At 39.1% G+C, this 27,550-nt stretch overlaps 1 protein-coding gene across 3 annotated transcripts; it reads left to right on the forward strand.

The window, feature by feature from the left end:
- Positions 1-6,399: 6,399 nt before the first annotated feature.
- On the forward strand, positions 6,400-17,051 carry lnpa (limb and neural patterns a). Of its 3 annotated transcripts, none has more exons than XM_018728798.2 (13): positions 6,400-6,476; positions 7,131-7,210; positions 8,478-8,519; positions 9,206-9,393; positions 9,896-9,954; positions 10,190-10,230; positions 11,343-11,426; positions 11,510-11,561; positions 11,664-11,870; positions 13,633-13,738; positions 14,041-14,111; positions 14,358-14,519; positions 16,510-17,051. In XM_018728798.2, the coding sequence occupies exons 2-13, from the start codon at positions 7,184-7,186 to the stop codon at positions 16,677-16,679; spliced, it is 1,209 nt and encodes a 402-aa protein (XP_018584314.1). In that variant the 5' UTR covers positions 6,400-6,476; positions 7,131-7,183; the 3' UTR covers positions 16,680-17,051. The 3 variants fall into 3 exon arrangements, with proteins under 3 accessions (XP_018584314.1, XP_018584317.1, XP_018584315.1); XM_018728801.2 differs by having other exon boundaries at positions 16,513-17,051; XM_018728799.2 differs by lacking the exon at positions 6,400-6,476 and adding an exon at positions 6,486-6,604.
- The last annotated feature ends 10,499 nt before the right edge of the window (positions 17,052-27,550 follow it).

Below are 27,550 nucleotides of genomic sequence, written 5' to 3' on the forward strand. Positions count from 1 at the left end.
ATTACATAAGCGTGTAAATTCGGTCTCTCGGAAAAATCCTTTTTCATGCATATGCATTAAAACATGCTCACAATTATGCCTGGAAATTGCTTTCATTGGATTAAACAGCAGCTCTGGATGCCGCTCCTGGTCTTTCTTGGGAGGGCATTAAGGGAGTATGAGGCTGTTGCCGCCCGTAATGAAATGTTGAAAATGAAATGCTGAAGGACACTACAGCGAAGCCTGAGTGCAGGGAATTGATTTGCTCTTTAATACGGTGTATGAGAATTACGATGTAGCGATGAGACAGCCTTACCATATGAAAAGAACAATCTGGCAAATGTATGAATAGAACTCCGTATGTGTTTTAACATTGACGCGTCAATATTCATTTAGTGGCCTAATTGCGCTAAGTGTGTGTATAGTGTAATACGTACGTCGGCTCATTGGTTGTATGGCCATTGTATGGTCATTGTACGGTCATCGTATGGTCATCGTATGGCCAGCACAGCTTGAGTGTTTAGCCCTCAAACTGAACAACACCGCTTCCAGCCCTCACAAACACCTCCTCACCTCTGTAAAGCGGCGTAGTCTAGTGCAGTCTAGCGCGTTCTTTATTTTTCACCCAGCGTGGATAAACAAAGCTTTTCGAATCAAGACATTAGAGCAAAATAATGAGACCATCAAGGGCACCATTAGAACAACTGGATTTTGTCACGACAATAATTGAAGATTGTTTTTAATTAGATGCAATCAAAGGAACGGCGGGCTGCGAAACCCTCTTACGAGCGATTTGATTATGCTCGGCAAGCTGGCGGTTCATAGAAAGGCGGAGAGGTCAGAGTCGAGCGTGGGGGTGTCTCTGGGGGGGTGCGGTGGGGGTGCCGTGGGGGCGCGGGTTCGACGTTCGCCTAGGCAGGTGAGGGGTTGACGCTAGCGGAGGAAGACGGAATCCATCAACCTCTGCCCGCCAAAGGACAATCAATACCACCGCTTCCAATCGCGTTATTCAAAAATAAATATTTGGTGAACAATATAATTATTACATCCCAAGTGCTGCTCTGTTTTCCCTTCACATGACCTACATCCTCTCCCGTGGAACTCAGGTACAAGGTATCTTGACATATTCAAGGCATTTAAGAGGTTGGGGTGTCCAGCAGTTGGACGCCAACGCAAACCTCCACCTTTGGGATGGAGCCAGAGGCATCAGTAGTGGTACATCTTTTACAGTGGCAGCCTAGGTAAAGGCAGGAGGCTCTAGCTCCGCACATCCCAGCTGGGACGTTTCCTCGTGTCTGAAGAAAGGTGCGAGACACAGGAATGCGAGGAATCGCGCTAGTCCATTCTTCTGGTGTTTGGCACTGAGTTTTTTTTTTTTTTTTTTTTTTTTTTTTTTTTTTTGCTGTTTCCGAGCATAGCTGCTTCTTTTTTGTTCCAGGTTTTCTCCAGTAATAAGACTCACTTAAGAATGTAAAAACTATTTTTTCATACTCTGAGATGTACGTCGCTTTGGAGGAAAGCGTCTGCTAAATGAATAAATGTAAATGTAATGTCATACAACATTTACACCTAAGTCAGTGACATAAATGTGAGCTGCAGGTGTAATCGGTTTCCCTACATTACTTCTAGTTGTCCAGGAGGGGTGGGCAGCCACTGCCACTTGGACCCCCACAGGTTTTTTCTTCTCCCCCTTGACTTTCAGTTGGGAGTTTTTTTGCTCCTTTACTCCGTGGCCAGTAGGCATACTTATAGCTTAAGGACTGGATGGATAATGTATTACTCTAGTATATAGTCAACTGTCTTATTTGTTTATTTGTTGTAACCCTTGTTCAGGGCTCCGTGTCCTTGTGTAGGAAGAACGCTCTATAAAAATGAATTGAATTGAACTGTGTAAAAATTCAACCTCGTTAAGGTATTTTCTAGTAAAATGTAGTACATGGCGCATGAAAGGACTCAGATGTTGGAACCATGCTACGGATTGTTGAGAAATCATCATGTATGCCTAGAGCACATTAGGCATAAAGGATCGGTGGCAGTGCTAAAACACAACATGAACAAACAACACTTTGGAATTGAATTTCTGACCAGAGGGTTTATAGTTACAGTCTTAAAGTGGAACTGACTCATTGGGCGAACAAGTTGTATAAATAAATACACAGTTTATAAAAAAGATGCAGGTTGCCTCGGACAGAGAATTTATTATACAAATGCATAATCTAATATACAACAGAGACGCTTTGGCTAATCACGAAAGAGGGCGAAGCAAAATTTTTAAAAAATTAAAACAAATCAAATTAGAAAGTTGACAGATTGTACGCTGCTTTGAAGGAAAGGCGTCTGGCAAATGCATAACTGTAATCATACAGTCTAAAACTATACAGAATTCAGGATATGCAATTTTAAATGGACGTTTCCCGAGAAACAGATTCCAATTTACAACAGACCACAGTGATGACTAAATGAACTAGTAAACATAATTCTAGACTTGAGGACGTTAACTTGCAGTCTATTACGTATAAAAAAAAACGAAATAATAATGATTGAACAGCAATTTGTACTGAAAAAATGTCACAGGATATCCCTTCTGTGTGAATTTCAAGGAATGTGGAAAAACTAAGTAAATGTTAGAAGTCCCATTTTTTTTTTATTAGTTATTTTGAGAAAAAGGGGTAATTTACTGAATATTGAAGAACTTTTCCCTGCTGCCATCATATCAGTCTATATGTAATACAAAACGATTAAAATAGCAGCGTCGAATGAAACCGTACAATAGACTTTGATACCGCTAAGCAACTCATCAGCAGACCAATTTCAGACAACATTATGCGCGACGTAGTAATACTGACAAAACGCGAAGTTGCGGTCGTTGACGTGGACTGGAGCAGCAGCGTTCCTGCCGCGACAGTGACACCCCACGAGTGTTTATATGTAATCCCCGATAAACCACGGCTGAGCTGAATTTTCATACGTTTTAATATTACCATGTCACTGAGCGTACCACACCGTCCCAAGTGCAATTTCGAGATTCTCCAGTGCAAATCTAGTGATGGAAACATGAGTAATGACGTCACTTAGTCTAGTGGCCACGAATCTGAGCTCTTCTCAGAGTTACCATAAACCCCGATTCAATGAATGACACAACATGTGAAGCCACATTTTTTAGACTTTATTTAACCAAGGCAGTGACACAGAAATGTCTGTTTTCAACGAAGCAGCTGTCTAGATGGCACCAGCACACCTAAAGAGAAAAGAGTTAGTAGCGCCAACAAAACATGTTAGTCTCCCACAAAGTTTTTCATCGGAACTAAATTCATTAATTGTACACTTTATGGAAATGGTTTGTAATCATACATAGCACAAGTAATTTAAAAAGAAAATGGCTTGATTTGCATCCGCGTGGCTTTTTGATCGACGGCTCTTCAGCTTTCAGTCGCTCTCAGTCTTCCAAGTACCGCCTATTTGTTTTCCGTTGCCTGGCAACTTCATCTTGCTGATCCTGCTTAGGAACTGTATTTGTGGCGAATGATCTTCCAAAAATGTGTGATTTTCTACAGTGAAATTTATACGAAAATATCATAAATGTATGAGAAATGTAATAAGAATTTTCACATGTAGTTTAGAAAGGCATTACAATATATAGGAGTGCGACTATATAATAACTTTAACTTAAGGGTACAGTCTCCTTGAGTCATGTCTGAGATTGGAGAAATGTTTAAAGTGTTTTCTACAGTGTTTCCATTGTTTTCACACAACTGCACTATATATATCACCTAGAAAAAATAACATAACATTTAATATTACCATTAAAGTAGCAAGACTTGGATTAAATACAGTGTCTACCAAATTTATAGAGCTAAATCGTGGGGGGAGGAAAACTTTCACAAAACAATCACAAAAAAGTATTCATAAAACTTCAAATTCCATTGACAGATACACTCGTTAGGCTACCATTAAAAAAAAAAAAAAAGCTAAATCCATGAGATGAAAAAGCTTATACATATTAACATATGTTCTTCTCATTGCCCATGTAAACACACAGTATTGTGCACAATTAAACATCAGTTTTGAGCAGCCTTCTTAAATTTTTTTTTTTTAAACTTCAATACTGAATAAATAAAATCCACCAACTGCACCATCAAATTCTTCAAGTCACATGTGCTTCTCTAGCTGTTCTTTCTCCTCCCAATCCACGCAGGTGTCATAGATCAGCGTCACATCAGAGGTAGAACCCAAAAGCTTACAAAAATGCAAGGCCAACACAGAAATGTTTAGGAGACACTCCTATATCTGTAGTCACTGCTGAATTCAAGACCAAGCACGTTTACATTACATTTATTTAGCTTATGCTTTTCTGTAGGGAGTCCTAGAATGATTTATCCATTTATACAGTTGGGTAATTTTTACTGTAGGAATTTTAGGGTGTGAACCTTGCTCAAGAGTACTACAGTAGGAGGTGGAATTAAAGTCTAGGACCTTAAAGTGGAAGGTGACACCTCTAACTTTTTCGCTACTGTCACAATAATAACAATATCACCTGGATCACTTAATATGGTTTCATTTGTTGCTCTGAATGAATATATTTGAGTCCGCCCTATCCTTCCGGGTCGAAACCATGGCAGAACCAATAATTCTGTTATTTAGAACTTTCTGTTGCACACTGATGTTGTAACTATTTCAAGTAATATACTTAAAAACAAACAAAAGAAAAATATAAACAAATAATTCTTACTACACTTACTCCCCAACCAAATTTTCTTTTTGGCCTTAGCAATTATTTGTTTAATTATTTTGTTTTCTGCAGTATCCATTTATAATCATACAGAAAATGTGAATAATGATGTCTTGGACGTGTTGTTTCTAGGGTGACTATCACTGACTCCACATGAAGAGAGCACTTTGAGGTAAGATCGGATTGTAAAACTACCAGTACTTAGATTTTGCTGCATCAGTTAATCTTTAAATCACTGCTGAGGCCTGGTTGGTTAGTCTCCATAAAAAAAGACAACATGTCATTCCTTTGGATAGTAAAACACTGTTCCCTATTTTTTGTTAACGTTTATCTTACTATAAGAATTTTTAAATCTCAGCAATGGTTAAATGATGAATTGAAGTGTTAAAAATGTTGTTTAAAAGCAGCATCCACCTAAAAATGTTGGCCTTACATGGAGTCAATAGCCACGTAATTGTCACCAAACTACTTGAGTTGATATCACTTCCCCTGGCAACACGTGTACCTCAAAGTGTTGAGCTATGATGAAGGAGTAAAGCGTTATATTACATCATTTTGACACACAGCTTACACCTTAGAATTATTCTGCAACATTCACCTTGTCCACTTACTGGTAATACGATGTCTGGTAAAATTATTAACAAAGCCTTATTGTTTCAAAGGAAACAGGTAAATATACATTATTATAAACTAAGACATAGACATATATTCAAGGCAAGACCACTAACTTTTTACACTGCTACTACCTTTACTTAAGATAGTTGTACAAATACATCAGTAACTTTTTGTTTTCTTCATTTTTGTTTCTTCAAATACAAAGAAAATTAAAACGTAAATGTTATGCTTTTCTGACCAGTGCATTTTTATGAACGGCCGGGGCCTTACTCACAACAAGTCAATATACACACACACACATTTTCAGAACCGCTCGTCCCTTACGGGGTCACGGGGAACCGGAGCCTACCCGGCAACACAGGGCGTAAGGCCGGAGGGGGAAGGGGACGCACCCAGGACGGGACGCCAGTCCGTCACAAGGCACCCCAAGCGGGACTCGAACCCCAGACCCACCGGAGAGTAGGACTGCGGTCCAACCCACTGCGCCACCGCACCCCCCTCAAGTCAATATACTGATACTTAAATTAATTAGTCTACGATCGTTCCATGCGAAACAAAACCAGTAGTTATAATAACCATTCTTAATAAACAGGGTAACAAAATCTGACTTGAAAATCGCACACTGAGATATAAATGTATATATATATAGATTACCATGACGCCTGTGTAGACACACGATGCACACAATTGTATTTTCTATGAGAGATGTACGTCGTCGCTTGGAGAGGATCAAAGCTCTGCTAAATTAAACGAATGATATGTAGATCATCATGATGATGCCGCATGCATTGCATGGTACACAACATGCACTCGACCCGAAAAGCCTCCAGCGGATGCAGGGTCCGCTGGAGAGCCACCGGAGGGTCAACCGGGCCCTTTCCTTACCAGTAAACGTCTCACAGAAGTAACTAAGACGCGCTCGAACGTGACAGGAGCTCGCGAGCGCGTACGGCACAAGAGCAGAGGCAGCGAACAGCTCCCCTCCGCCCGGTTTCGCTGAGGCACGTGGTTAGGCCACCCCTGTCACGTGGAGAAGTCGGACGCTGAGAGGACGTTGTTGCAAGGGATTCTGGGCCGGGGCGTCTGACGTCATAGGTGGCTGGAAGAGGGAAGTTGGCGACAAATTTGGCGCGGCGTGAATCACCACTGATAGGTAAAATGCTGCTCGAGCGGCGAGAGATGGGCTGCGGGAGGACGTGCGCTCTCGTTCCCGTATCTTTGCGCGCCTCTTTGGAGTGATTCGTTGTGGTCTGCTTGCGAGTTAGGCCTGCGGCCGCCAAGGTTAGCTGAGCAGTTGTGTGTGTACGGCGTTACTGCGCTGTTCTTTAACTTAAGAAACTAGCGGTTAATCCTCGGTGTCGCGAGCACTACGGCGGGCTTCTCCGCCGGCACGTGCGCTGCTGGCACGGCACTTCTTGTCTGCTTCTGCGTTCTAAATACCTCTCTCTGCTGGCCTGTACGCCTTAACACGCGAGCATCTTCGACAGTCACTGTGTGTGCTCCTATTATTATTAATAATAATAATAATAATAATAAGTAAAGTTTGTGCAGGGATTCAGCCGCCTCTCGGACCCGAGCCTCGGAGCTGAACTTCCTTGTCCTGGGCGTAACCGAGCAGTGGTGCTCTCTCTCTTCTTGGTTAACAATCAATGTGAGAGGATGTTGTCCTGTGGGTCTCAGACGCGCAGAGTTAGTCCGCTTAATTATGGAAATCATGATCATGCACCAAATGGCATATATAATAACTGCTGTCTGACACCGTAACTTACCATAACGTAACCGCGTGTTGTTTACTTGTTGTTTACAGGTCAGGTGGGCCCGTGTCTGCGCTCAGTGAGGGGGGGCTCAGCGCCTGCGGACATGGGCACTGTGCTGTCCACGTGGAGGGTCTGTAACACACACCCGTCTATCTGTGTGTGTGTGTGTGTGTGTGTGTGTCTGGTCTGGTCTGGTCTGTGTGCGTGTGTGTCTCTTCGTTTGTTTACATGAAGGGAAACCCCTTGATTTTGTCCATTTCATTTTTAACTTTTTTTTTTTTGTGTCTTTTGAAGTCAGGCAGGCTTTTGCTTTCTTTAACTTGAGTTTGCTCATGTGCAGCGTCTCTTTCCACATGCTGGCATGCGGAAAAGCTGAATTTAAGTTTAAACACGCACAGTCTGTCTCTGTTGTTTTATGACAGTCTTGTTTTTATACAGTCAAACCCTTTAAGGGTATTTTTCCACTGCAGTGACGGGTGTCCCTCTTGTTTCTCACCTCTTGGTTGCTCCTACTTGACTTGCCCGTTTCCTTGCTGTGTTGATTTTGTGGACTGCTTAAAAGAGTGAGAAATTTATTTAGAGTATTACCCTACTACTTGTCCAAGTTGTTGTTTTTACTAGGCCAGTGAAGTCCAAAATTAACAAATATTATTTAGTATTTATTTCCCACCTTAGTCCAAGCTGATTTATAGTGCTGGATAACCTAGACCAAACTGCCTGCGGTCATTCGCTCATTTGTGCAGCAGACCAGTGTAACACACTCAGTCATGTGCATAAACTGTGAGCAATTCAGATTTCCTATTTATCTGGAGCACGTCTTTGGGTTATGGGAGGACTCGAGAGCGCCCGGAGGACATCCTCATGAACAAAGGGAAGACAATGCAAACTCCATACAGGCTGAACTCATTTCGAACCCACATCGAGTCGCACAACCCACATGCTGTGCCACCGTATTGCCTTTATAAGTGGCTTTTGGTCAAACTACACGAAATGGGTGCAAGGATTTATGTTTAAATTTAAAGATGGAAAAACTAAAGGTGGTAATACAGCTCGGGGGAAAAACGGGGGTGCTTTTATTAAATACAGTTTTTACAAAATTAGTCTCAAGTCTCTTCCCTTACAACAGTATAGTCACCTGGCTGTCGTCATATAATTGAAATTCTTTAGGCAAAAATACCTCAATTACTGTATGTAGTTCTTGCATATGGATTAGACTGAAATTCTCAATTTGTTTCTACTTCACTAAAGTTTTGGCAATATAATTTGTACAATTTTCTTAAAATTAACTACTATCCAGCTTATGAAGGATGCCTCTTCCTCAAAATTCATATTTTAGCATATGCTTTAACAATCATGGTCACTGAATCTGAAATATGCTAATTTCTTCCTTTCAACAGACCAAGAAGTCCACTGTTGAACTTCTGGAAAGCATAGAAAAGGTAAAATATCCTCTTATAGTGATTTAATTACCCTCTTGTATGAATATGAGTTACATCTCATTGTCCAAGGAGATTTTTTCGGTTATCAGTAGTTTTATGTTATGGAGAAGCCCCTAGCTGAGAGTGTAAGGAATAATTCAGATTGACTCTTAGAGTGACAGGTCATACAGGTTATTGGCTTTGTGCTAGTCTTGATTCATTCACCATATTGCTGGCTGGGATCTTGTATTTCATTGTATGTTTCCATGTTAATGGCTGAAATATGACTTGATAATTACTCCCTTGATAGAAACCATGTGCTATGTATTGCACAATTTTAAGTGTAAGAAAGTTGGTGCACATATGACTTTGGCTATGGTTTTTAAAGTATGGACTCCTCTCTACGATGCTGTTATCGCTCTGTGTATGGGGTGTAGGGTAGTGGTTAGCACTACTGCTTTTGTTCCTGGAGGTTGTAGCTTTGAATCCCACCTACTGCTGTAGTACTTTTGAGTGAGCCTCTTACCATGAATTGCTCCAGTAGAAATGATCCTCTCTAAATGTGCAAATAATTGCAGGTAACATAACATTGTAAGCTACTTTGGAGAAAAGAATCAGTTAAATGAGTAAATATAATGGGATATTAATTCATTGGACTTAGAATTGGGGATATTTTCTAATTCTAAATAATTTTAAAACATTCACAGGATATACAGCATCTTGAAGAATTCAGAGTGAAGAACCAGAGAGTGTTGAAGTTGTGGGTGGGAAGACTGCTGTTTTACTCATCTGCCCTGTACCTGATCACATGTGTAACAGTCTACCTGTGGTGTCTTCCTGATCAGTGGACAGGACGGCTAGTACTGGCTTTACCATTTTTTTTATTCCCCATATTGTAAGTACTTTTTATGTTCTTCTTGAAACACAATGCTTGGAAATACAGACTTTTATATTTGCCTTCGCTTGACAAGGCATTCCATAGACAAGTATTCTTATGGAATTAAAAAGTTCCTTGAATATTCATTCATTCATTTATTCATTCATTTATTTATTTATTGGTTTACAAATGTTCACATTCCAGATGAGTTTTTGGCAGGCAGTGCCACTGAAATACTTGAATATATTGCGTTGTCACTGTAAGTTACCTTGGACAGATTTTTCAGCAAAATAAAGAATAATAATTTGTGCATGCTTTCAGTTTGATAGCATGCCAGACTTCTTCTTACTGAAGCCCACTTCAGAACAGCTTTACAATGTGTCTAGTTCTATTTACTTTCTGAAATTATTTGTTTTAATTTGTTAAGGAAAACTCTAGTTGCAATGAACTTGAATGTGTTTTAGGGGTTTTGTCAGCCCAGAAATGGAATGTATTAGATTTACATTTTGTGTTTTCTTAGGGTCTGGTTTCTGAGGAAGTTCCTGATTTTTCTTTTTTCAAGACGGACCGAAAGAAACAGTAATGTTTATGATGGATTTTGTGGAGCCTATTAAGATGCATATGAAAATTAAAAAATTGTCTTAAATGTAGTGGTAATTTAATATTAATGTTTTGTGGTCAGGTTTGAGATGAAAAGTTGCTGTGAATTAAGTTATGAGAATAATTATATATATTTTTACATAGTATGTGCCATTATATTAACGTGAGAAGAGAAACTAGAATATGAGGCATTTTCATGTTAACTTTTTTGCAGATGAAAAGTTGGATGAGCTCAAACTGCAAAAAAAGAAAATAGTAAGTGTAATTGTAAACTCCCTTTCTGCCTAGGTCTTTGTGCAGAAAAAGTGAAACAAGTGTGAATAATTCAAGTATAAATGTAATTCCATCATCACGCAGTCTGCTCTTGCATACCTTTAGTATTCTGGCCATTTACTGAAAATAACCCTTAACTCCTTTTTAATTTCCTTGAGTGCTTCACAATGATGCTACCCCTTTAGACTTGTCAGGAATCTGTGCACCTGGTGTGTGTCATAGCATCTAAAAATAATTTTGTCTCTTAACTATATGCTTAATGGTGTTTAGTTTTCTCTCTCTCAAGAGGAGTAGAAATTTAGCCTTGTCTAACAATTGTATGAGGCATGAGCACCAGTCATGCAAACCCTTGTGGGCTGTTGATTCCTCTTTTATGCCTCCTTTTCCCTTTGAGTTTTCATGGCTTTTTGCAGCAAGCTAATTGCAGCTGCTAATAAATAATCTAGAATCAATGCAGACAGCAGCTAATTGGCAAAGAGACTTTATTCGGTAAAGCACTTTGCTAACGACCTTCTTTGAATTAATAGCATTAAGAGCTAGAAGGAAATAAATCCAAGAAATTGCATGTCATTTACTGTCATGTCTAATAACTTCCAATAATTATAGCTGATGGATTTTCACACATTCCATTATCGAAGCTGGTGCATGTAATTATTCTTCTCATTATATGTAAACTATTAGCAATATTTGTTGTTTACTTTGAGATGATGCAGTAAAACAACATTACAAATCATTATAGTTTGTAGTTATTTCTCTGGCTTACACATTCTTAATTTCTTGATTTTTGTGTTTTTCAGCTGTAATGTATCATTTCTGTTAGGAATTTTATGGTATTTTTTAAAGTATGTAGTTTTAATGAAACCTTGGAAACAATCATAACTAAAGATACTGTATATTTCCATTATAGAAGTTCTTTCATTTCATTGTAATTACTACTTTGTCCATTTGTAATGTTTGTCCTTTTGTATAAATCAATTGTGTATCTTTTTAAAAAGTTGAGGAACAGCAGCAGAATTTATATATTGCATTACTACTGCTTCTCTCGGGTTTTTGCACATTTTCTTCTTGTTACAAATGTCTGTCTTGCTTTAAAGCTCGAGGAGGTAATGGAGACTGAAACCTATAAAAATGCCAAACTGATCCTGGAAAGATTTGACCCTGAGGCTAAGAAAAAAGTTGTAAGTACTTTCAGTGCACATCAATACATTGATTACGGATTTATTATTTGCGTAATCTGGAATTTGTATCTATTTTCCTAAAGGAGGTTGTGTCCACACCAGTTGGTCCCCAGGCAACTCCTCGATCAGGACAAGGCAAGCTTTCTTGCAAATGGTGGATTTGTGTGGTTGAGTTTTTACTCAGCCCTTTCTATAGTTTGCATGTTTGAAGGATGGTGATTGTTTTGTTTCCTTCAGAACTTCGTCAGCGAAATGTGGCCCAGGGACCTCCAGTTGTAGGGACACCGGTGGGCTCTGCAGCACACCCCCCACTTGCTGCAGGAGCCACTCCATCTGGACCCCTCCAACACTCTGCTCCTGGTGGCCCACCTGAGAGGAACCTGGGTTCTGCAGCTGCTCAACAGAGCCTGATGCGGAGGCCCATGACTCCTAGTTCTCACCCAGGTATGGGTGAGCGTGACCTCTTAGGTGGAACTGAACAGTAATGCTGTTTACCTGTACACCTTACCTAGAACTATACTTGTGTTAATAGTAAAAATAAGTAACCACATATTTGCAGGTGTGCAAAAGATTTACCCTTAAGGATGGTACTCCAGTTTGTTTGCGTGTGTGTTTTTAAATAGAGGCAGCACAGTGGAGGACTAAGTTGTACTCTCTCCTCATAGCATGTGGGCAGTTTGGGCATAGGTCTGAATTCAGTTCAGTCACCTCAGTGTGCAGTGTCCATGTTCTCCCCCAGTCTGCATGGGTTTCCTCAACTTGTTCTGGTTTCCTGTCATAGTCCAAAAACACAGGTGAACTGGCCATTCTAAATTGCCTGTAGTGGGGTGGACTAACCCACAATGAACTGGCATTCTGTTCAGGGTGTAACCCCCAGCCTTGCAGCTAGTAATTCCGGGATGGGTTCCAGACTATTCCATCCCTGACCATGACAAACAGTTATTGAATGTTTGTGTTTTTTCCTAAATCTGTTCCCCCCTTTCCTGTATAAGCTGGTTGGCAGAAAATCACAAGTTTTGACGCGTTGTCATCGTTGCTTAAATCTAGTCACTGGGTCACTATTTTGAGGATCACCGTAAACATTCATGATGGCATTAGTGGTTTGAGACTGGGTTGATGTTATATGAATTTTCTCATATGCAGTTTCTGTTGTAGGTTGTTAATATTCAAGCCCTGACTTGTTTTTAGTTTAATCGTTCATAAAGTTTGTAAAATGCTATAAAACATGAAAATATGAATCTTGCAGTTCATATGCTCATGTAGCAGATGGCAGATCGGAAGGAATGCATCAGCTTTGGAATGGATCTGCTGAATATTCCCAAGTGACATTTTCCCCTCTGTGTTAGGATTAAGCCCCTTGTGTTCAGAGCTGTAGGTTTTTGTGTTGTAATCCTCTGTGCTGTTCATGTGTGGATTAAATGCATTACTCTACTGATTCTGGAGCTGAGACTCAACTTTTTTTCTCGTTCACTGTTGGAAATTCTGTTACAAATCAATATGTAACATGAAAATGGTTAGCTGTGTGCAGACTTGAGATTTACTGCGGAAAAATGGAAATTATAGCTAGCACCTAATCCTTTGTAACCTTGTTAATTGCAGTGACCTTCGTTTGTCTTGTATTCGACTGCCATTTGACAAAATCAGTGAAAGCGCCAGGTGTTTTGTGCCCTTGTTGAAGAGTAGAATGATTCCTTGCTTGGCTCTGACTCCAGCCTTTATTTGGATGTCTGAAATGGAAGGTTTTCTGTTCTGAAACATTTAGTTACCCAATTTGAAACATTTAGTTAGTCAACTACTTTGTCTGGGAGTGGGGGAAAAAAGTGAGAAAACACTTGATTTGATACACCACGGTGCTTCCATATGCTGGTAAATGAATAAGCAGCAGGTAGCTGAGGCTTTGCCAAGATCTGTGGAAGCGGCCAGTCGTCTTGCGATGATTGCTCTTGATCTTTAATCATAGTAATTAACGCTTACCCAAACAGCAGGTCTTTTTCTATACATAATACTTGTGGGATGCTCATCCCAAAGTAATTATTGAGAACAGTTCCTATTTAAAGGATTTATCATTCCTTTTGCTAATGTAGATAATGTTGATTAACACATGGGTGCCAGAAGGCATTCTTGTAGAGAGGTTTTACTGGTGATTTGGCTTTTGAAGAAGGACCATTTAACCTTGACAGTTTGTTTATGTGTTGTCTCCTGATAGGAATGCACCCCCCCGGCCCTCCTCTTGCCCGGCCTATACTCCCAAGGGAAAGGGGTGCCATGGACCGAGTCATTGAGTACCTTGTTGGTGATGGCCCTCAGAACAGGTAACAAAGGCACTGGAAAAGTCATCTCTAAATGTCCTCTTCCAATTTATTGTTACTGTGGCAGTGTTGTTGGTTATACTAATATTGGTAAATCTGTTGAATGGCAAGTTTTTTTTATTATTATTATTATTATTATTATTATTATTATTATTATTAATAAAAAGGTAATTTTCCTCTTGGGGCATCATGTTATAATTAGCAATGCCTTTAGGTGAAAATAGTATTTGCATTGCTGGGTACTATGGAAAGATAATCCCAAAGGTTTGTTTCTGAATGTATTTTTCTTCCTTTATTCTTTTCAGATATGCCCTCATTTGCCAACAGTGCTTCTCTCATAATGGAATGGCATTAAAAGAAGAATTTGAATATATTGGTAAGATTTTTTTTTTTTTTTTTTTCCCCCCTCCCGCTCTCATTTGTATACAACCTAATACATATTTTTGAATGCAGTTTTGCTAGCACAATGTATTGCCTAAATTCCACATATTTATCATGCTCTAAATGTATGCTTTAAGCCAAATTTGCTTAATTATTTGAAGTCTTAATGTATTTGTTCATAAAGATTTTGGTATGAAAATTAAGGTGGAAGCTCCCATTGTGATATGATGCTTGGTTTCAGCATTCAGGTGTGCATACTGTTATGTTCTAAACCCTGCGAGGAAAACACGACCCCAGGCCCCACGCCTGCCAGAGTTCAGTTACGAGAGAACTTTACGCTCGGAGCCAGCCACACCTGAGACTTCAGCGGCCACCAAGGCCAGCGCTGAATCTTCTACCACAGGTACTAAGTTTAATGTCATTTGTGGCTGTAGTTTTATTAGTGTGGTGGAATTGTGAAAAAGAACCTTTAGTAAATTGTGTCTAATTACAGAGGATTCAAGGTACTACAAATAATTGGGGGGGGGGGGTGTTGGTCCAATGTCGTTGAGCTTTCTACATTTCTGTATTTTTCTTTGTTTGAATACCAGTAATTTATCTGCACCTTGAAGCAGACACTGAAACCAAGTACAGGAAGTAGTCCCCTTCTGCTGAAGAATGACCCTCATTTTACAGATGAGCACTATGGAGAAAAGTTTACAGTTTACGTATACTGTCACTTTAGTTTTTGCTTAGAACAGCCACGTGCTTTGAAGATCCTATGAATACTTACTGAGAATATTGTATTTAGGTTCTCATTCACTGATTGATTTCACTGCTGAATTATAATAGCAGTAGCCCAATAGCATTCTTTCCATAATCTCATTATTGCTCCTAATTTAGCTGATACCTTTATTCAAAGCAATTTATGATCTAAGAATGAGATTTTAATACGATAATTTCTTTAATATCAAAAGGGAGGAGCAGATTCATTGAGAGAAAGGGACAAGTTCACCACACCTAATGGGCCCAATTACAGATTGACCCAATCAACAGTAATCGTAGGCATTTAGAGTTCATGTGGTATAGAAGACTGAGGTAGAATGCCATTTAAGCACAGTTATGTCTTTATTAATAAAAGCCACACATACACTACCGGTTGCATTGCTGCAGTAACTTGCTTTTTTGCCTTTTCAGAGTTTATGGCTCATTAGGGAAAAATGGCTAGCCTCCAACCTTTGTTACAGCTTCTTCTCCATTTTTGAGCTTATACCAGTTAAATTCTTATGAAGAGACTGAGTTCCTTAATGCCGTATGGTTTTAGCAAATATTTCACAGAAAAAGTAGCAATTAGACATGTACTGAAAGTGATGACTCGGGATATGTCTTGATCCCCAAACTATAGAATAACACCTTTGAGTAGAAACAGATCCAGCTGCATAAGAATAGAACTGTGTGGTTCAGAGTGACTCTTGGTGAAGAAAAGGTTTTGATCCTGAGAGCAGAATTAATAGAAGATGAGCCACTAGTTGTTTCACTGCTTTAAAAAAAAAAAAAAAAAAAAAAAAACACTTCCATGGAACTGAATTAAGATTCTGTCCACAGAACATTTTCTTGTGCTTTCTGTTAATATACCTGTCCCCCTCCTCCAAGTGGTTCTCTTGCTTCTCCATGTGACATGTGGTTTGCTTCTCATGGCCTTCTGGCCTCTTATATGGTTGTCATCTTTTTCTTGTATTTGTATTTTCAGATACTTATAATAGGACAAGTACCTGTGATCATATTTTGCATTTAGGTGTTTTTAAAAAGTAAATATACAAAGTCCATCACCCAGAGCTCCCAGCAGAACTTGCAACTCAAAGCACTGTAGTGATAATGGGGTGTAAATATCTGCATGCTGTAAATAATTACCAAATCATACCATTTCATACAGTTGTTTAACTCCTTAACCTCTCCCCACCTGACTGCTCAAGCTCACGTCCCCCCCTTACCACACCTTTTTATTATTCTGGCTGAAGCTAACGCACCTTCTTAACCTTTGAGGGGACATTTGCATGATCTTGTTGCTGAACATGTCAGATCCAGTGAGAGGTTAAAGGGCTTCCCCCCCCTTTTTCTCTCCCGCATTTTATCACCTCTTGATGCTGTTTTGTTCAGCCAGCCTGTAAAGGCTTTCCTTCCTCGCTTATTAACTTGCACCGTGTGCCAATGTATTAAATGCACACTGATGTTCCGTGTTCCCTTTCTGTGCACTAAGAGACTTTCTTTATTCAGACCTCAGTGATCAACTACATCTTTGCTGTGGATAATTGGAAGCTCAGAGTGGTGTGAAATCATAAAAACGTCTTCAATGCATCATCTGCTAAGAGCGCTCATTAAACCTGGAATTAATCCTGATTTCCCCCCCCCCCCAGAAGAAAAGGAGTCAGATACTTCCCTTGCACAATCCAAAACCCAGGCAGAGGAAGCAGAACCAGAAGAGGAAGACTCCATGGTGGAGGAACCTGAAAGCCCTGAATTGGAAAAAACCCAGATGGAAAAATGTGAGGAAGAGCATGAAGTTTCATACATGGGAGATGAATAAAGACCTCACATTCCTCAGCACAAAAAAAGCAGAAATGGTGTAAATGTTAGGGTTATGGTTTTTTTTATACATATTGCTTTATTTACGTGTTTGTCATGAAACGCAATATAAGATGGTTCTTGAATGTAGAAGTGGTTAGATGTATAATTCTGATACACCTGCTGCATCTTGGTTAATGTTTTTCTCTGTTAAGGTGTTGCATGTTTTTATATATTTGCCTGTTATTTACAGTATTTATATTTGCATAAAGCAGCACTTCTGTAAATAAGTTTCAAAAACAGTTAAGGCATTTTGTTGGCTGTATGAAAGTGGTCTCATTTTGTCATTTGGAGATGGTAGTGGGTTTTTTTTTTTTTTTTTTTTTTTTTTTTTGGAGAAGTAGCTTGTAATGGAACTGTTTTTAAACTCCATACAAATTCATTTTAAAATATAGGTAGCTTATATAAATTCATGCAGATGTTGCAAGTAAACACACTTCACACTTTTGTGCATCTGAGTGCCTGCAAGAGTTAGCGGTCTGAACACGAATTAAGTCTCATTTGAAAAATTTTCAGTGGATAATCCCAGTTGACTAATTCAGGATTAGTCTTAATTTGTGTCTGTAATAGTAGCCCTAATTATTGCAAGCATTCTGGGTACTCATTGGTGAGAGGTTCTTTCCCCCCCATGTCTACACTGATGCTTTTTGTTTCAACAGGAGTGACCAGCATGTGTGCTTAGTCGGTTTGTTCTTTACAAATTTAAATAAAATGAGTCATGGCTGTATGCATTTTGATCCTAGTGAGAGGCTTTGGAATGTGTCTATGTATAATTTCTGAAAACCTTTCTGAAAGTGTTGCTGTTAGTTTATGGTTTGAGTCTTTCATACAGTATTTTTGCCTCCTTATTAGTGATGCATGGAAATGTAATTTTAAATGCAGTTGAATTTTGATATTTTGTATTAGAATTTTAAAAGTAAATCTGCCCTTAGCTACATTTTATTATCTTATATAGGTCAAAGTATTTCTTATTTTAGATGTCTGCTAAATCCCACAGTGATGGGGGAATGTCCTTTCTGGACCAGAGCCCAAAACGAACATGCTACTGTTCCTCATTTACACTTCAGAGAAAAAGGAGAGCTTGATGAAAGCTGTATTTACTCTTTCATATAGGAAAAAAGGTGGGCACTTTTTAGTTAAGGGACATGACTAAATTGTCTATACCTGTCATCTCAATTACCTTAGTCATAAACAGTTGAAAAAAGATATGTATTCCACTTGACTAATCACATTTTTCATTGTGCTGCAGTTTTTACAGTGTCATGTTTTTAATGTAAACTTCAGTTTTGAATTATATAGTCCCAAATATAAAAGTCTTCTGTATACACACTGGTACATTTTAATTGCAGGTCACTCCTCATTCACAAATCCAACAGTGATGACCAAACCTTTTGCTTTTTGATGGGAAGGGAAAGCAAGACCATTTTGTGTAGAAATTAGGTATTAGCCATGTTAGTGGGCTGATTTATCGCTCGCCTGCCACCCTGTCAATGTGCTATCTGGCTGTGTCACCAGGGAACACAGAGGGACGTAGAGAAGAACCCGTTAAGGCACATTCCATTTTCATTAGCTAGGCTATTTTAGCTTGTGATCATTTTATTTTAGCCCATTGATCATTTTGGACAGTGTTAGATAATGGCTCTGACTTGCAACCCCAACCAATCTTGCTTACTTGACCCTCTTCATTTGCAAAAAGCATGTCATCTCTGCTCCAAAGTCACCCCCGGCCTTTTAACACAACTGTTATTTTCTCTCCCTTTATTTTCTTCACATGCCCAGGAAGCGGCCAAAGGGGTCACTATCAAATATGTTTCTTTGGAATTTGATAATGTATGTTTACAGAGACATGACCTTTTGTGCTTGGTAATGCATCAATGTGACATGAACAGTAACCAGCCCAATCACACAGCACTATGCTTGAGTTTGACCTCTGAGCAGTGCGAAGACAAAATAATGTGACTTGGAGAATGATGTTTGAATCTTTCAGCACAATGGTATCGTTGATCAAAAACATGCATGTCACCATTTAGATGCTAAGATGCATGATAAATCTTAAGCTCTATGTGTAACAGGTCCATGTACAATCAATCATTTATACCAAACTGATGTGGTTTTCTGTCACTTGTTTCATTTTGTCATGTTTCATAACATATTTGTTTTAGGACACAAAGATATTATTCTGCCTGAAACAGTTAAATAATTTATTCCTGTTGTATTCCTCTGTTGTAAATACTACAACTTACATTTTACCTTAGCCCATTTCTTATCTTGGACAACAGCAAAACAGTTTGGTAGAATAACTCAAAGCTGCACAGAAAAGCTCAGAAAAATTATTCAGATTTAATTAAATTTATCTTTCAACATCATTCTGTAATTATGGTGAAGTAGTAATGTTCCAATAGCTGTTCACTAATAACAAACTGACTGGGAGAAAACAAACTTTTGCTATTCAAAAACAGATTTTCACATTATGACCTGTATTGTTTGTGATATACATAAGGTGTGAACGACAGAATATTCTATGAATTTGAACCATCATGTGGATTGCCTAGACTGGCATGTCCAATCTAAAGAAAAGATGTTGCCGCCTTTTGAGTGCCACAAGCTGCCATTCACACCAGCGTTCCATATGCCCTCTAAAAAAGACCTACATACAAGGCATTGAAAATAAATGGATTAACTTTCTGAAGGCCCTGAGTCACCGTTTGTCCAGAGAGGAGAGGGATTTCATCTGCTTGGTGTTATCAGCAAGGCACTAATTGATTTCAAGGATGACAAATGGTGTACAAAGCCCAGCACAGTGGTAATTCTGAATCCAGTATGAAAATGTACAGTGGGGCCAGTCCCAAGGTCCATAGTTCTTCTCATATCCATCTCTCACATGTACCTGCCGGGGCCCTTGACTCAAATTTATACTGATCTTTTATTTATACCCTGAAAATATGGCAGATAAAAAACATAAGTGTTCTTGATATTGTGTTTTGTCATATCTAGCAGCCAAGATTGAAATCCTGAGAAACAATTTTCTGAAGAAATGAAACGGCATGGCCTCCTGAACCCAGGAGGAAAATAACCTCGGTATTTGGGCAGAATATGAAACAGAGGCACAAAATAAGTAAAATAGACAAGTGCACCCGGCGTGTCAGTTTTCCATTTGCCGCCTTGAGGGGCCAGCACTTCTGAATTCCCTTCGTTCTTAAAGATGCCTCCTAATACCATCTCAGTACATTTGTATCAAATGCCATCATAATGTCCATCTGGTGCAATGATAATTCGAAATGGAATTTTTCCACGTGCACTATGTGGTCCCTGGCTGCAATCAGCTCCCCAGCCAATAAGAGCTGAGCATTTTAAAGGCTGAAATTCAGTCTGACAAGTTGTTTCCAACAACAAATATATAAATATATAATTACATTGTCACAAAAGCAATTTACATGCCCAGGTTGCTTTATGAATATCAGAGTTCACTGTGGGATGTTGACAACGGCATCATTATCAGAGTCATTTTATCGCACTGCTGTCAGAGACACATTAAAATCAAATTAAAGATTTAAACAAGAGCTTGCCTCGATGACTTACATTAAGGATCAGCTTTTGAGCAGTTGGTTCCTGCCTATTAGCTCTTGGTTGTTTGGTCTCTAAATGCCAGAAGACAAAGTTGAGAGGCGGTAATATATTTGACGAAAGGTCATCAAGCACAAAGAATGCACTCATTTGAATGGAATTGCCATTGTAAATTAGCTGGTTGTAGACAACAAGTACAAACACACTGAAATAAGGTTTGTTTAATAATTTAGTAATGTTGTGAAATAACACAATGCTTCCTTTTCTCACAAATCAGTGGGGGCTACCCTGACATCATTCTGAACATCATTTCATCAGATGAAAGTAACATCATTTTTTTGCTTATTTATGTCCAGAAATTCAATTTGCACTGAAGAAAATAGAAAGTAACCATATGTAACTCAGTGATTCATTGTTAGCATCAGCACAAAGAAACATCCTAACTGACATAATCTTGGGGTTTGGTTTAGGCGTGATACAACACAGAATCACATTAAGGGTTTCTCCTTCACACTTAAGCCAAAAAATGCTGAGACCTGGCTCTCTACTTTCAGCTGATTTAATGTGGGTTCACAGATTTGTTAGCTTCCATATACATTCCATCAGAGCCCCGCCTTTATGCCACTGGTGTGGCGATCATCTGAAAGATGGAGCAGCAATCTTTGCTGTCATCCTGAACAACTCCACTCACTCGCTCCAGTCCTTGTTCACACTCTGGGACTTTCTCCAAGGTGGAAGCTGCAGAAGGTGATGTCGGGTTCAGTATAATTTTTAAAGGCTAGCCTAACTACATTTTGTCTCCAGGAGTCAACATCCAACTCAACACACTTAAGTAATAAAAGCCGCAACTACATTTACTCAGATGCCACTTCTAAGGGTGCTGATGGTTTGTGGCAGCTTGTGGCAGCCTCAGACCCAGTGAATGTGTGATATACAGGATCGTGCAAATGTATTCAGACATTTGACCAATGGTACATTGAAGTGTCATTGTTTGTGATATGTTATTGCTTTTATGTCAGAGAATGTTGTAGTAAAGTTAAAAAAAAAAACAGAAATGTGCTGTTTTCATAGTATTTACACCATTCACATCAATCCCTTGTACAGCCATATTCTGTTGTTAGTGTGTACCATCTTTGCACTTTGCCTGGGATTGATTTTGGCCCATTCTTCTAGGCAGATGTGTTGCAGGTTTTCCAGGTTGGTTTGCTGATGCTTGTGAATTCAAAATGTTCAAATAGAGGAACAGATCCTTAATGGAACTGAGATCAGGACTTTGACTAGGCCACTGTATGACATTCACCTTTTTGTTCCTGAACTATTTCAGTGTTGCTTTGTTTTTCCAGGTCAGTAGGCAGGCATTATGGTAAGAGCCACTGCCTTGCACAGAAAAGCATCAGCTAAATGAATAAATAATTGTGCTGGAGATCATTAAACTTTCTTTCCAACTTCAGTTTTTAGAAGACTAAAACAGGTTCTCTTGCAGTGTTTCCCTGTATTTTGCATCACCTATTCCTCCTATTTTAACAGCAACAGACAATGCAGTGCTTGATGCCCAGTACCTGCTGACAGAAAGCAGTCCCGCAACATGATGCTGCCACCACCATACTTCACTGTATGGACAATAGTTCTTGGGCATGGGCAACATCTTTTTTTGCTCCACAAATATCCAAAATTTTACCTAAGAAGCTCTATCTTGGTCTCATGTGCCCAAGAAATGTTTTCCCACAATGGAGCTGTGCTACATTCATGCCTTCTGGCAAACTCCCTATGTGTTTTAAGACGGTTCTTTTTAAGAAACAGTTACTTTTGTGGCACCCTCCCACACAGGCCAGTGTTATGCAAAACTCTTGATATGGTTTAGTGGTGCACCATTACTTCACTCTCAGCTTCTAAACTTTGTAGTTCATTGAAAGTGTTTGAGGGGGTGCGGTGGCGCAGTGGGTTGGACCACAGTCCTACTCTCCAGTGAGTCTGGGGTTCGAGTCCCGCTTGGGGTGTCTTGTGGCGGACTGGCGTCCCATCCTGGGTGTGTCCCCTCCCCCTCCGGCCTTACGCCCTGTGTTGCCGGGTAGGCTCCGGTTCCCCGTGACCCCGTATGGGACAAGCGGTTCTGAAAATGTGTGTGTGTGTGAAAGTGTTTGTTGGCATCTCCATGGTTTCTCTTCCAAGTGTCCTTGTTTATTCATATTTTGAGGGAGTCTTTTCAAGACAGTGCCTCAGATGTGTCATGCAGCTTCCACTTCCTACTGAGTGAATCAGTAGTGCCCACTGGGATACCAAACATTATATTATATCCAAGATATAATATATGCATTTGTATACTTCATATAAACTTCTATAGAATGCTATTTAGTCTTCATTTTCATACTTTTCCATCAGATTGCCAGTCTGACTAATGATCCTTTAACACTGGGGTTTTTATCAAGAAAATGTGACAGCTACTTTTATGGTTCATACTTAGAGGCCAGTTGTAAGGCAATTTTGTTCTCATTAGGGCAGCTGTTTTTCATCTGTGTAAACTTGGAGCTTCCACAGCACAAGCACTGAATTGTTATGCAAAGAACAGTTTTAACCTTTTTCTTAAAAACATTTACTAACATAAAACAATGTCACTGTGTAACAATATATTTTGAGTACCATTGTTTTTAAATAAAATACCACAGAGAATGAAATTTCAGTGTACCATTTATAACATGGACAAGTGTCTGAATACTTTTGCAAAGCACCGTAGCATTTGATGGTATTTTTAATTTAACATATGTCAGACACCATAATATATGCTGCTGTCTATGGTGAGGTTCATGTGAATTAAAGAGTGATTCTGCACATTATTATAATCTTTGCCTTTATTCTGAGACAGTCACTCTTGTTTTGTTTTTCCAGTTTCATGAAAAAGAGGGTGACGTTAAAAACTCATTGTGGGGTTGTTTTCTGTTTTACTGCAGTGTCTTCTTTTAGGCTCTCACCTTGAGATACTGGAAATCAGTGACAAAGCAAACTACTGGTTTAATCCTAGAAAAGAAACTTCACTACTTAGACTCCAAAAAAATGTAGGATAGAAAATATGGTAGCCAAAAAAGACATGGTCAGTGCAGCACCCTGGATTCTGGTCAGGATGTGCAATTGGTTGACATGGACTAATACACACTTCTGGCAGTACCATGTGGAAATCATACAGAGCATCTTGAAGCCAGCAGGTTCGTTTTATGGCTTCATCCATTACTGTACTGTCATTGTTAATTGTCTTCTTTTTACCTCTGCAGGATTCTACAAATTGGCCATATCGAAAGTGACAGGAGGAAGAGCATTAAGCACCTGACAAGATGATATCTAAGTTCAATTTCCTACTCTTCACCTGATTTATACCTGCAGAAGATAATTTTCTTTTCTGTCATAAAGAGCCCTATAAATCAGCAGTGCTTATGGCAGAGCTGCATACCAGGGTCCCCTGATTTGTTTCCTCTGTGTTCACTATTAGGAAACCATCAGTGACACATTTTCCTCCTTCAAACAAAAATGATCAAGTCTAATACCTGCAAGATTAGGATGATTAAGAGCAAAAATAGTACCAGGGTGACTTGATATAAGCCTCTATCTAAACAATCTGCTGTAAACTCAATAAAACGGGGCCTTTTTTCCCGTTGACACCATTATCCATCTGTTTGGACAAAATTGCAGTATCATGGTATAAATCTGTGATACAAGTGACATATCCTCTAAAATAAAAGGGAACATTAACTGCTCTATCTTCTAGAGGCCCTGGGACTGCCTGGCTATAAGCTCACTCAAGTGTGATGGCAGTTATTCTGTGTTTTACTAGACTCCAGACAATTATCCTTTGCTCCTCTGCCTGCAGAAGACAAACTGCCAGGGCTTCAGCTGAAATGATCTCAAATAGATTTTCCAAAATGTCTGTCGCTCTATGGCTTCCATACATTATTTCTTTTAAATAGATCAAAAAAAGGAGATGCAAATCCAAAACACTATGCGTGTTTTAAAACCCAAGGGATATGTCTCCACTTTTCTGTCTCTTGTGTTTCGTATCACGGTTAAAACGAGAATAAGGCTCTCCCAGAAAGATCCGGAAAAAACCCCGCATTTAGTCTGAACTATAGTCTTCCCTCTTCATTTCAGCTTCAATTGTTGCTCCCCACTCTGCCAACATAAATGCAATTTACAGGGTCTTCATAAACACGCAGATTGAAAACTATAACTGTCTTTCTGAAACCCTGGCAGTGAGGGTCATAAATAACTATCAGCCATAACCAGCAACTGGACATCTCTCCTAGACTCTAGGACTGCAGTTCTCGTTCGTAGCGCTGACACATGATTTCCTGCTTTGTACCGAGATGTGCTTTAAAACTGGCCGTTTTAGATGGTGATATGCCCTCTGTTAACACAAATAGACATGTCAAGCTGTCAAGTATGATCCTCAGCATTTACATCAACACAAAACAATACAATAAACTTAAAATTATTCACACCATGATTATGCTCCTTTGTTTTTAAATGTTCTTTTGTTGTGTAATTTGTAAGATGTATAAGATTTTTGAAAAGAAGCAGCAGCAAACGTGGCATCTGCTTTATAGCTCTTTATTCTTCCTGATGCTTATCGCAGTGTGACGCATATTGCATTCAGACAGCTCTGTAAAGAAACAAGTTCAGATGCAATCTTTTAAACAACTGGAAACCAAATGTGCTGCCATGAAGTATTGCATGCTGCTCCTCTAGTTTCCTCAGTCACAAACTAAGGAAAATAAAACTTGGGTTAATAGTTTATCATGACGGAAGAGGCCAACATAAAACATTAAAATAGTGAGCTGTAGTCAGCAGTATAGCCCTACACATCTATTACATATACTTGAGAAATCTTAAACACCCAAGCATGACTCAATCCATCTCTCTTTGGTGAAGACAGAATTTGCTAGATGAAGTTATGCAAAAAGTGCCACAAATGTGCAAAATTTGTGCTGAATTGAAACAACTGGCAAATTAAAGAGCTGCTTCACTGATTTCTCTTGCTTAAATAGAAGCATTTCACCTCTTGATAGGTCTTTATAATAGCACTGGCTCTTCTTAATATTTTCATAATTTATCCATTTGACTGAGCTTTGCAATAACAAATCAAAATAAGACAATTATTCATAAAGTCATAACAACCACACCAGATGTTAAATTGTTTTAACTTACATTGATCATTCACTTAGGAAGGTACGGAAATAATTGCTTAGGAAGTGCAAGAAAAAATATGAGAAGCTGATGCTATAGTAATTATCCATCAGTTCAATGAATTATCTTATTTCTGTGTTCACATCACACACTCACCAACAATTACTAAAACTTAATAATTGTTATCAATAGACATTGTGCAAAACCTCTAAATAATGTGAAGATCAATCTATTCATTTCCAACAATTTTATGACCAGTAAACTAACTCTTTTTGGGGAAAAAAATGTTATCTAAGCAACAAAACAACAGCAGCACCAGTAACAACAATGACAATACTCTAAATGGCAGAAAGTTAACATTTATTATCTGGCTGTTTATTAGCCAGACTATTCGTACTAACCTGTGATTTGTCCTAATTCATGTGGAGAAAAATCTTTGTACAATGGTGTTAAATACCATTTTATTCCAAAACACACTTTGGGTATACAAATGCCATGTTGGGCTGGGCCTGACTTTGTGCTGATAACATAAAACTACAGGCCTAGGTGCAATTTTCTAGTTTTATGGTATGTAATCGGAAGGGACACATTTCAGGGTTTCAGGAGGTCTGTGAAAAGTCCACAGCTTATCTGCAGTGACCTTGACCTTAAATCGAAAACTTGTGTGCTCTGCAGGCGGTGAAATATGTGTAACCAGCAAAACCAGAGACAGCTGGTAGCATAGTGGTTAAAGCTACTGCCTTTAGACCGAAAGGTTGCAGGTTTTATTCCCACCTCTGGCTGTAATACCCTCGAGAAAGGTACTTAACCAAAGATACTGCTCCAGTAAATTACCCTGTATAAATGGGTACATAATTGAAAATAACATTGTAAGTCACTTTGAAGAAGTGTTAGCTAAATGAGCAAGTGCAAATTAAATGAAACACATTACTCAAGGGCCAGGGCAAATTTGGTTTGCTTATACTTGTAAATTCACTTTTACAATCCTCTTCTGCAAATGCATCTTAAAACTGTGTACTGTTATTAATGCAACTTGTTGCAAGTTCTTCTGTACCTTTATCGTTCAGTACATGTATGATTTTGTTATGCTCCCTGATGCTTACCGCAAAAGGCACTATATAAAAATGAATTTTACTGAACTGAATATGTGAGCAAGGATATTTGCATTACAGAATTATTCCATCATTTACTTGATTCATTTTAAGTTCAATTGCGGGTGCAATGCTATACACCCTGGTTTCACAGAAGGTCAGTGTTTCCATTTGACCATTGACTGAATAAAGATGGATCTACTGAAAAGCATTCAGAACATAAAGAGTTACTTGTGTAAAAAAAAAAAAAGTGTGGAACGAAGGCTGATTGTGGATAGGGCAAAAATCCTGCCCAAAGGGCTCGATCCCTATGAGTGTCAACACAGCCTCCCACAGTGACAAATCAGCGACATACCTGCCAGTAATCTGACATCATCAATAATAACCCTGACGCTGGCTCAGGTTCACTGAAACCCCGCTGCTCTGTATTCCACGTTGAGCCAGCCATAACACGTAAACAAGCAATGCAACTAGCGGTGCGACTATGAAGCCTGTGCACTGTTGCACTCACCAATGTAATGATCTTCCTAAGCCTTGGAGTGGAGAGAGAGTTTAATGCTGTCATCCTCATCTGTGTTAACCCCGTATCTCTGCCATACTAATTGCTATGAAAATTTGCCAGGTAGCCCTTTACAGATTTATTCCCAATTGCCAACCATAATTAATAGCTTTACAGTCTTCAAGGCCATAATGCTCATGAGTTATTAATTAGCAATTCATTTTACAGAATAAATAATACTTATGATTGATGATGGAACTTGTAATTGGGCTCTGAGAGTAATGCTCTGGGGAGAGCCTTCACTTGGAAGTACATGTATTAACTGCAGCAGTGGAACAGCAACTAACTCCAACAATACGAGAGGCCACGCTGAGCAACTGTGGCACAGCTGGGGTTTCCCCATTCAGCTTCAGGGAAAAGTCAGTCAAGGCAGCAGATGTCTGCCTGGAGTTGGAGAAAAAAAAGACACTAATTCACACCCACATTTCCCCTTGGTTAATTGTTATACAG

This window comes from Scleropages formosus, chromosome 21, assembly GCF_900964775.1.
Source record: "Scleropages formosus chromosome 21, fSclFor1.1, whole genome shotgun sequence".
Taxonomy (NCBI): domain Eukaryota; kingdom Metazoa; phylum Chordata; class Actinopteri; order Osteoglossiformes; family Osteoglossidae; genus Scleropages; species Scleropages formosus.

Excerpts from the sequence above, each read along its gene's own strand:
- lnpa (XM_018728798.2), top strand. The coding sequence starts at position 7,184 with ATGGGCACTGTGCTGTCCACGTGGAGG. Across the intron at positions 8,520-9,205 it reads TTCTGGAAAGCATAGAAAAG|GATATACAGCATCTTGAAGA; the intron begins GTAAAATATCCT and ends AAACATTCACAG. Across the intron at positions 9,955-10,189 it reads AAGACGGACCGAAAGAAACA|ATGAAAAGTTGGATGAGCTC; the intron begins GTAATGTTTATG and ends ACTTTTTTGCAG.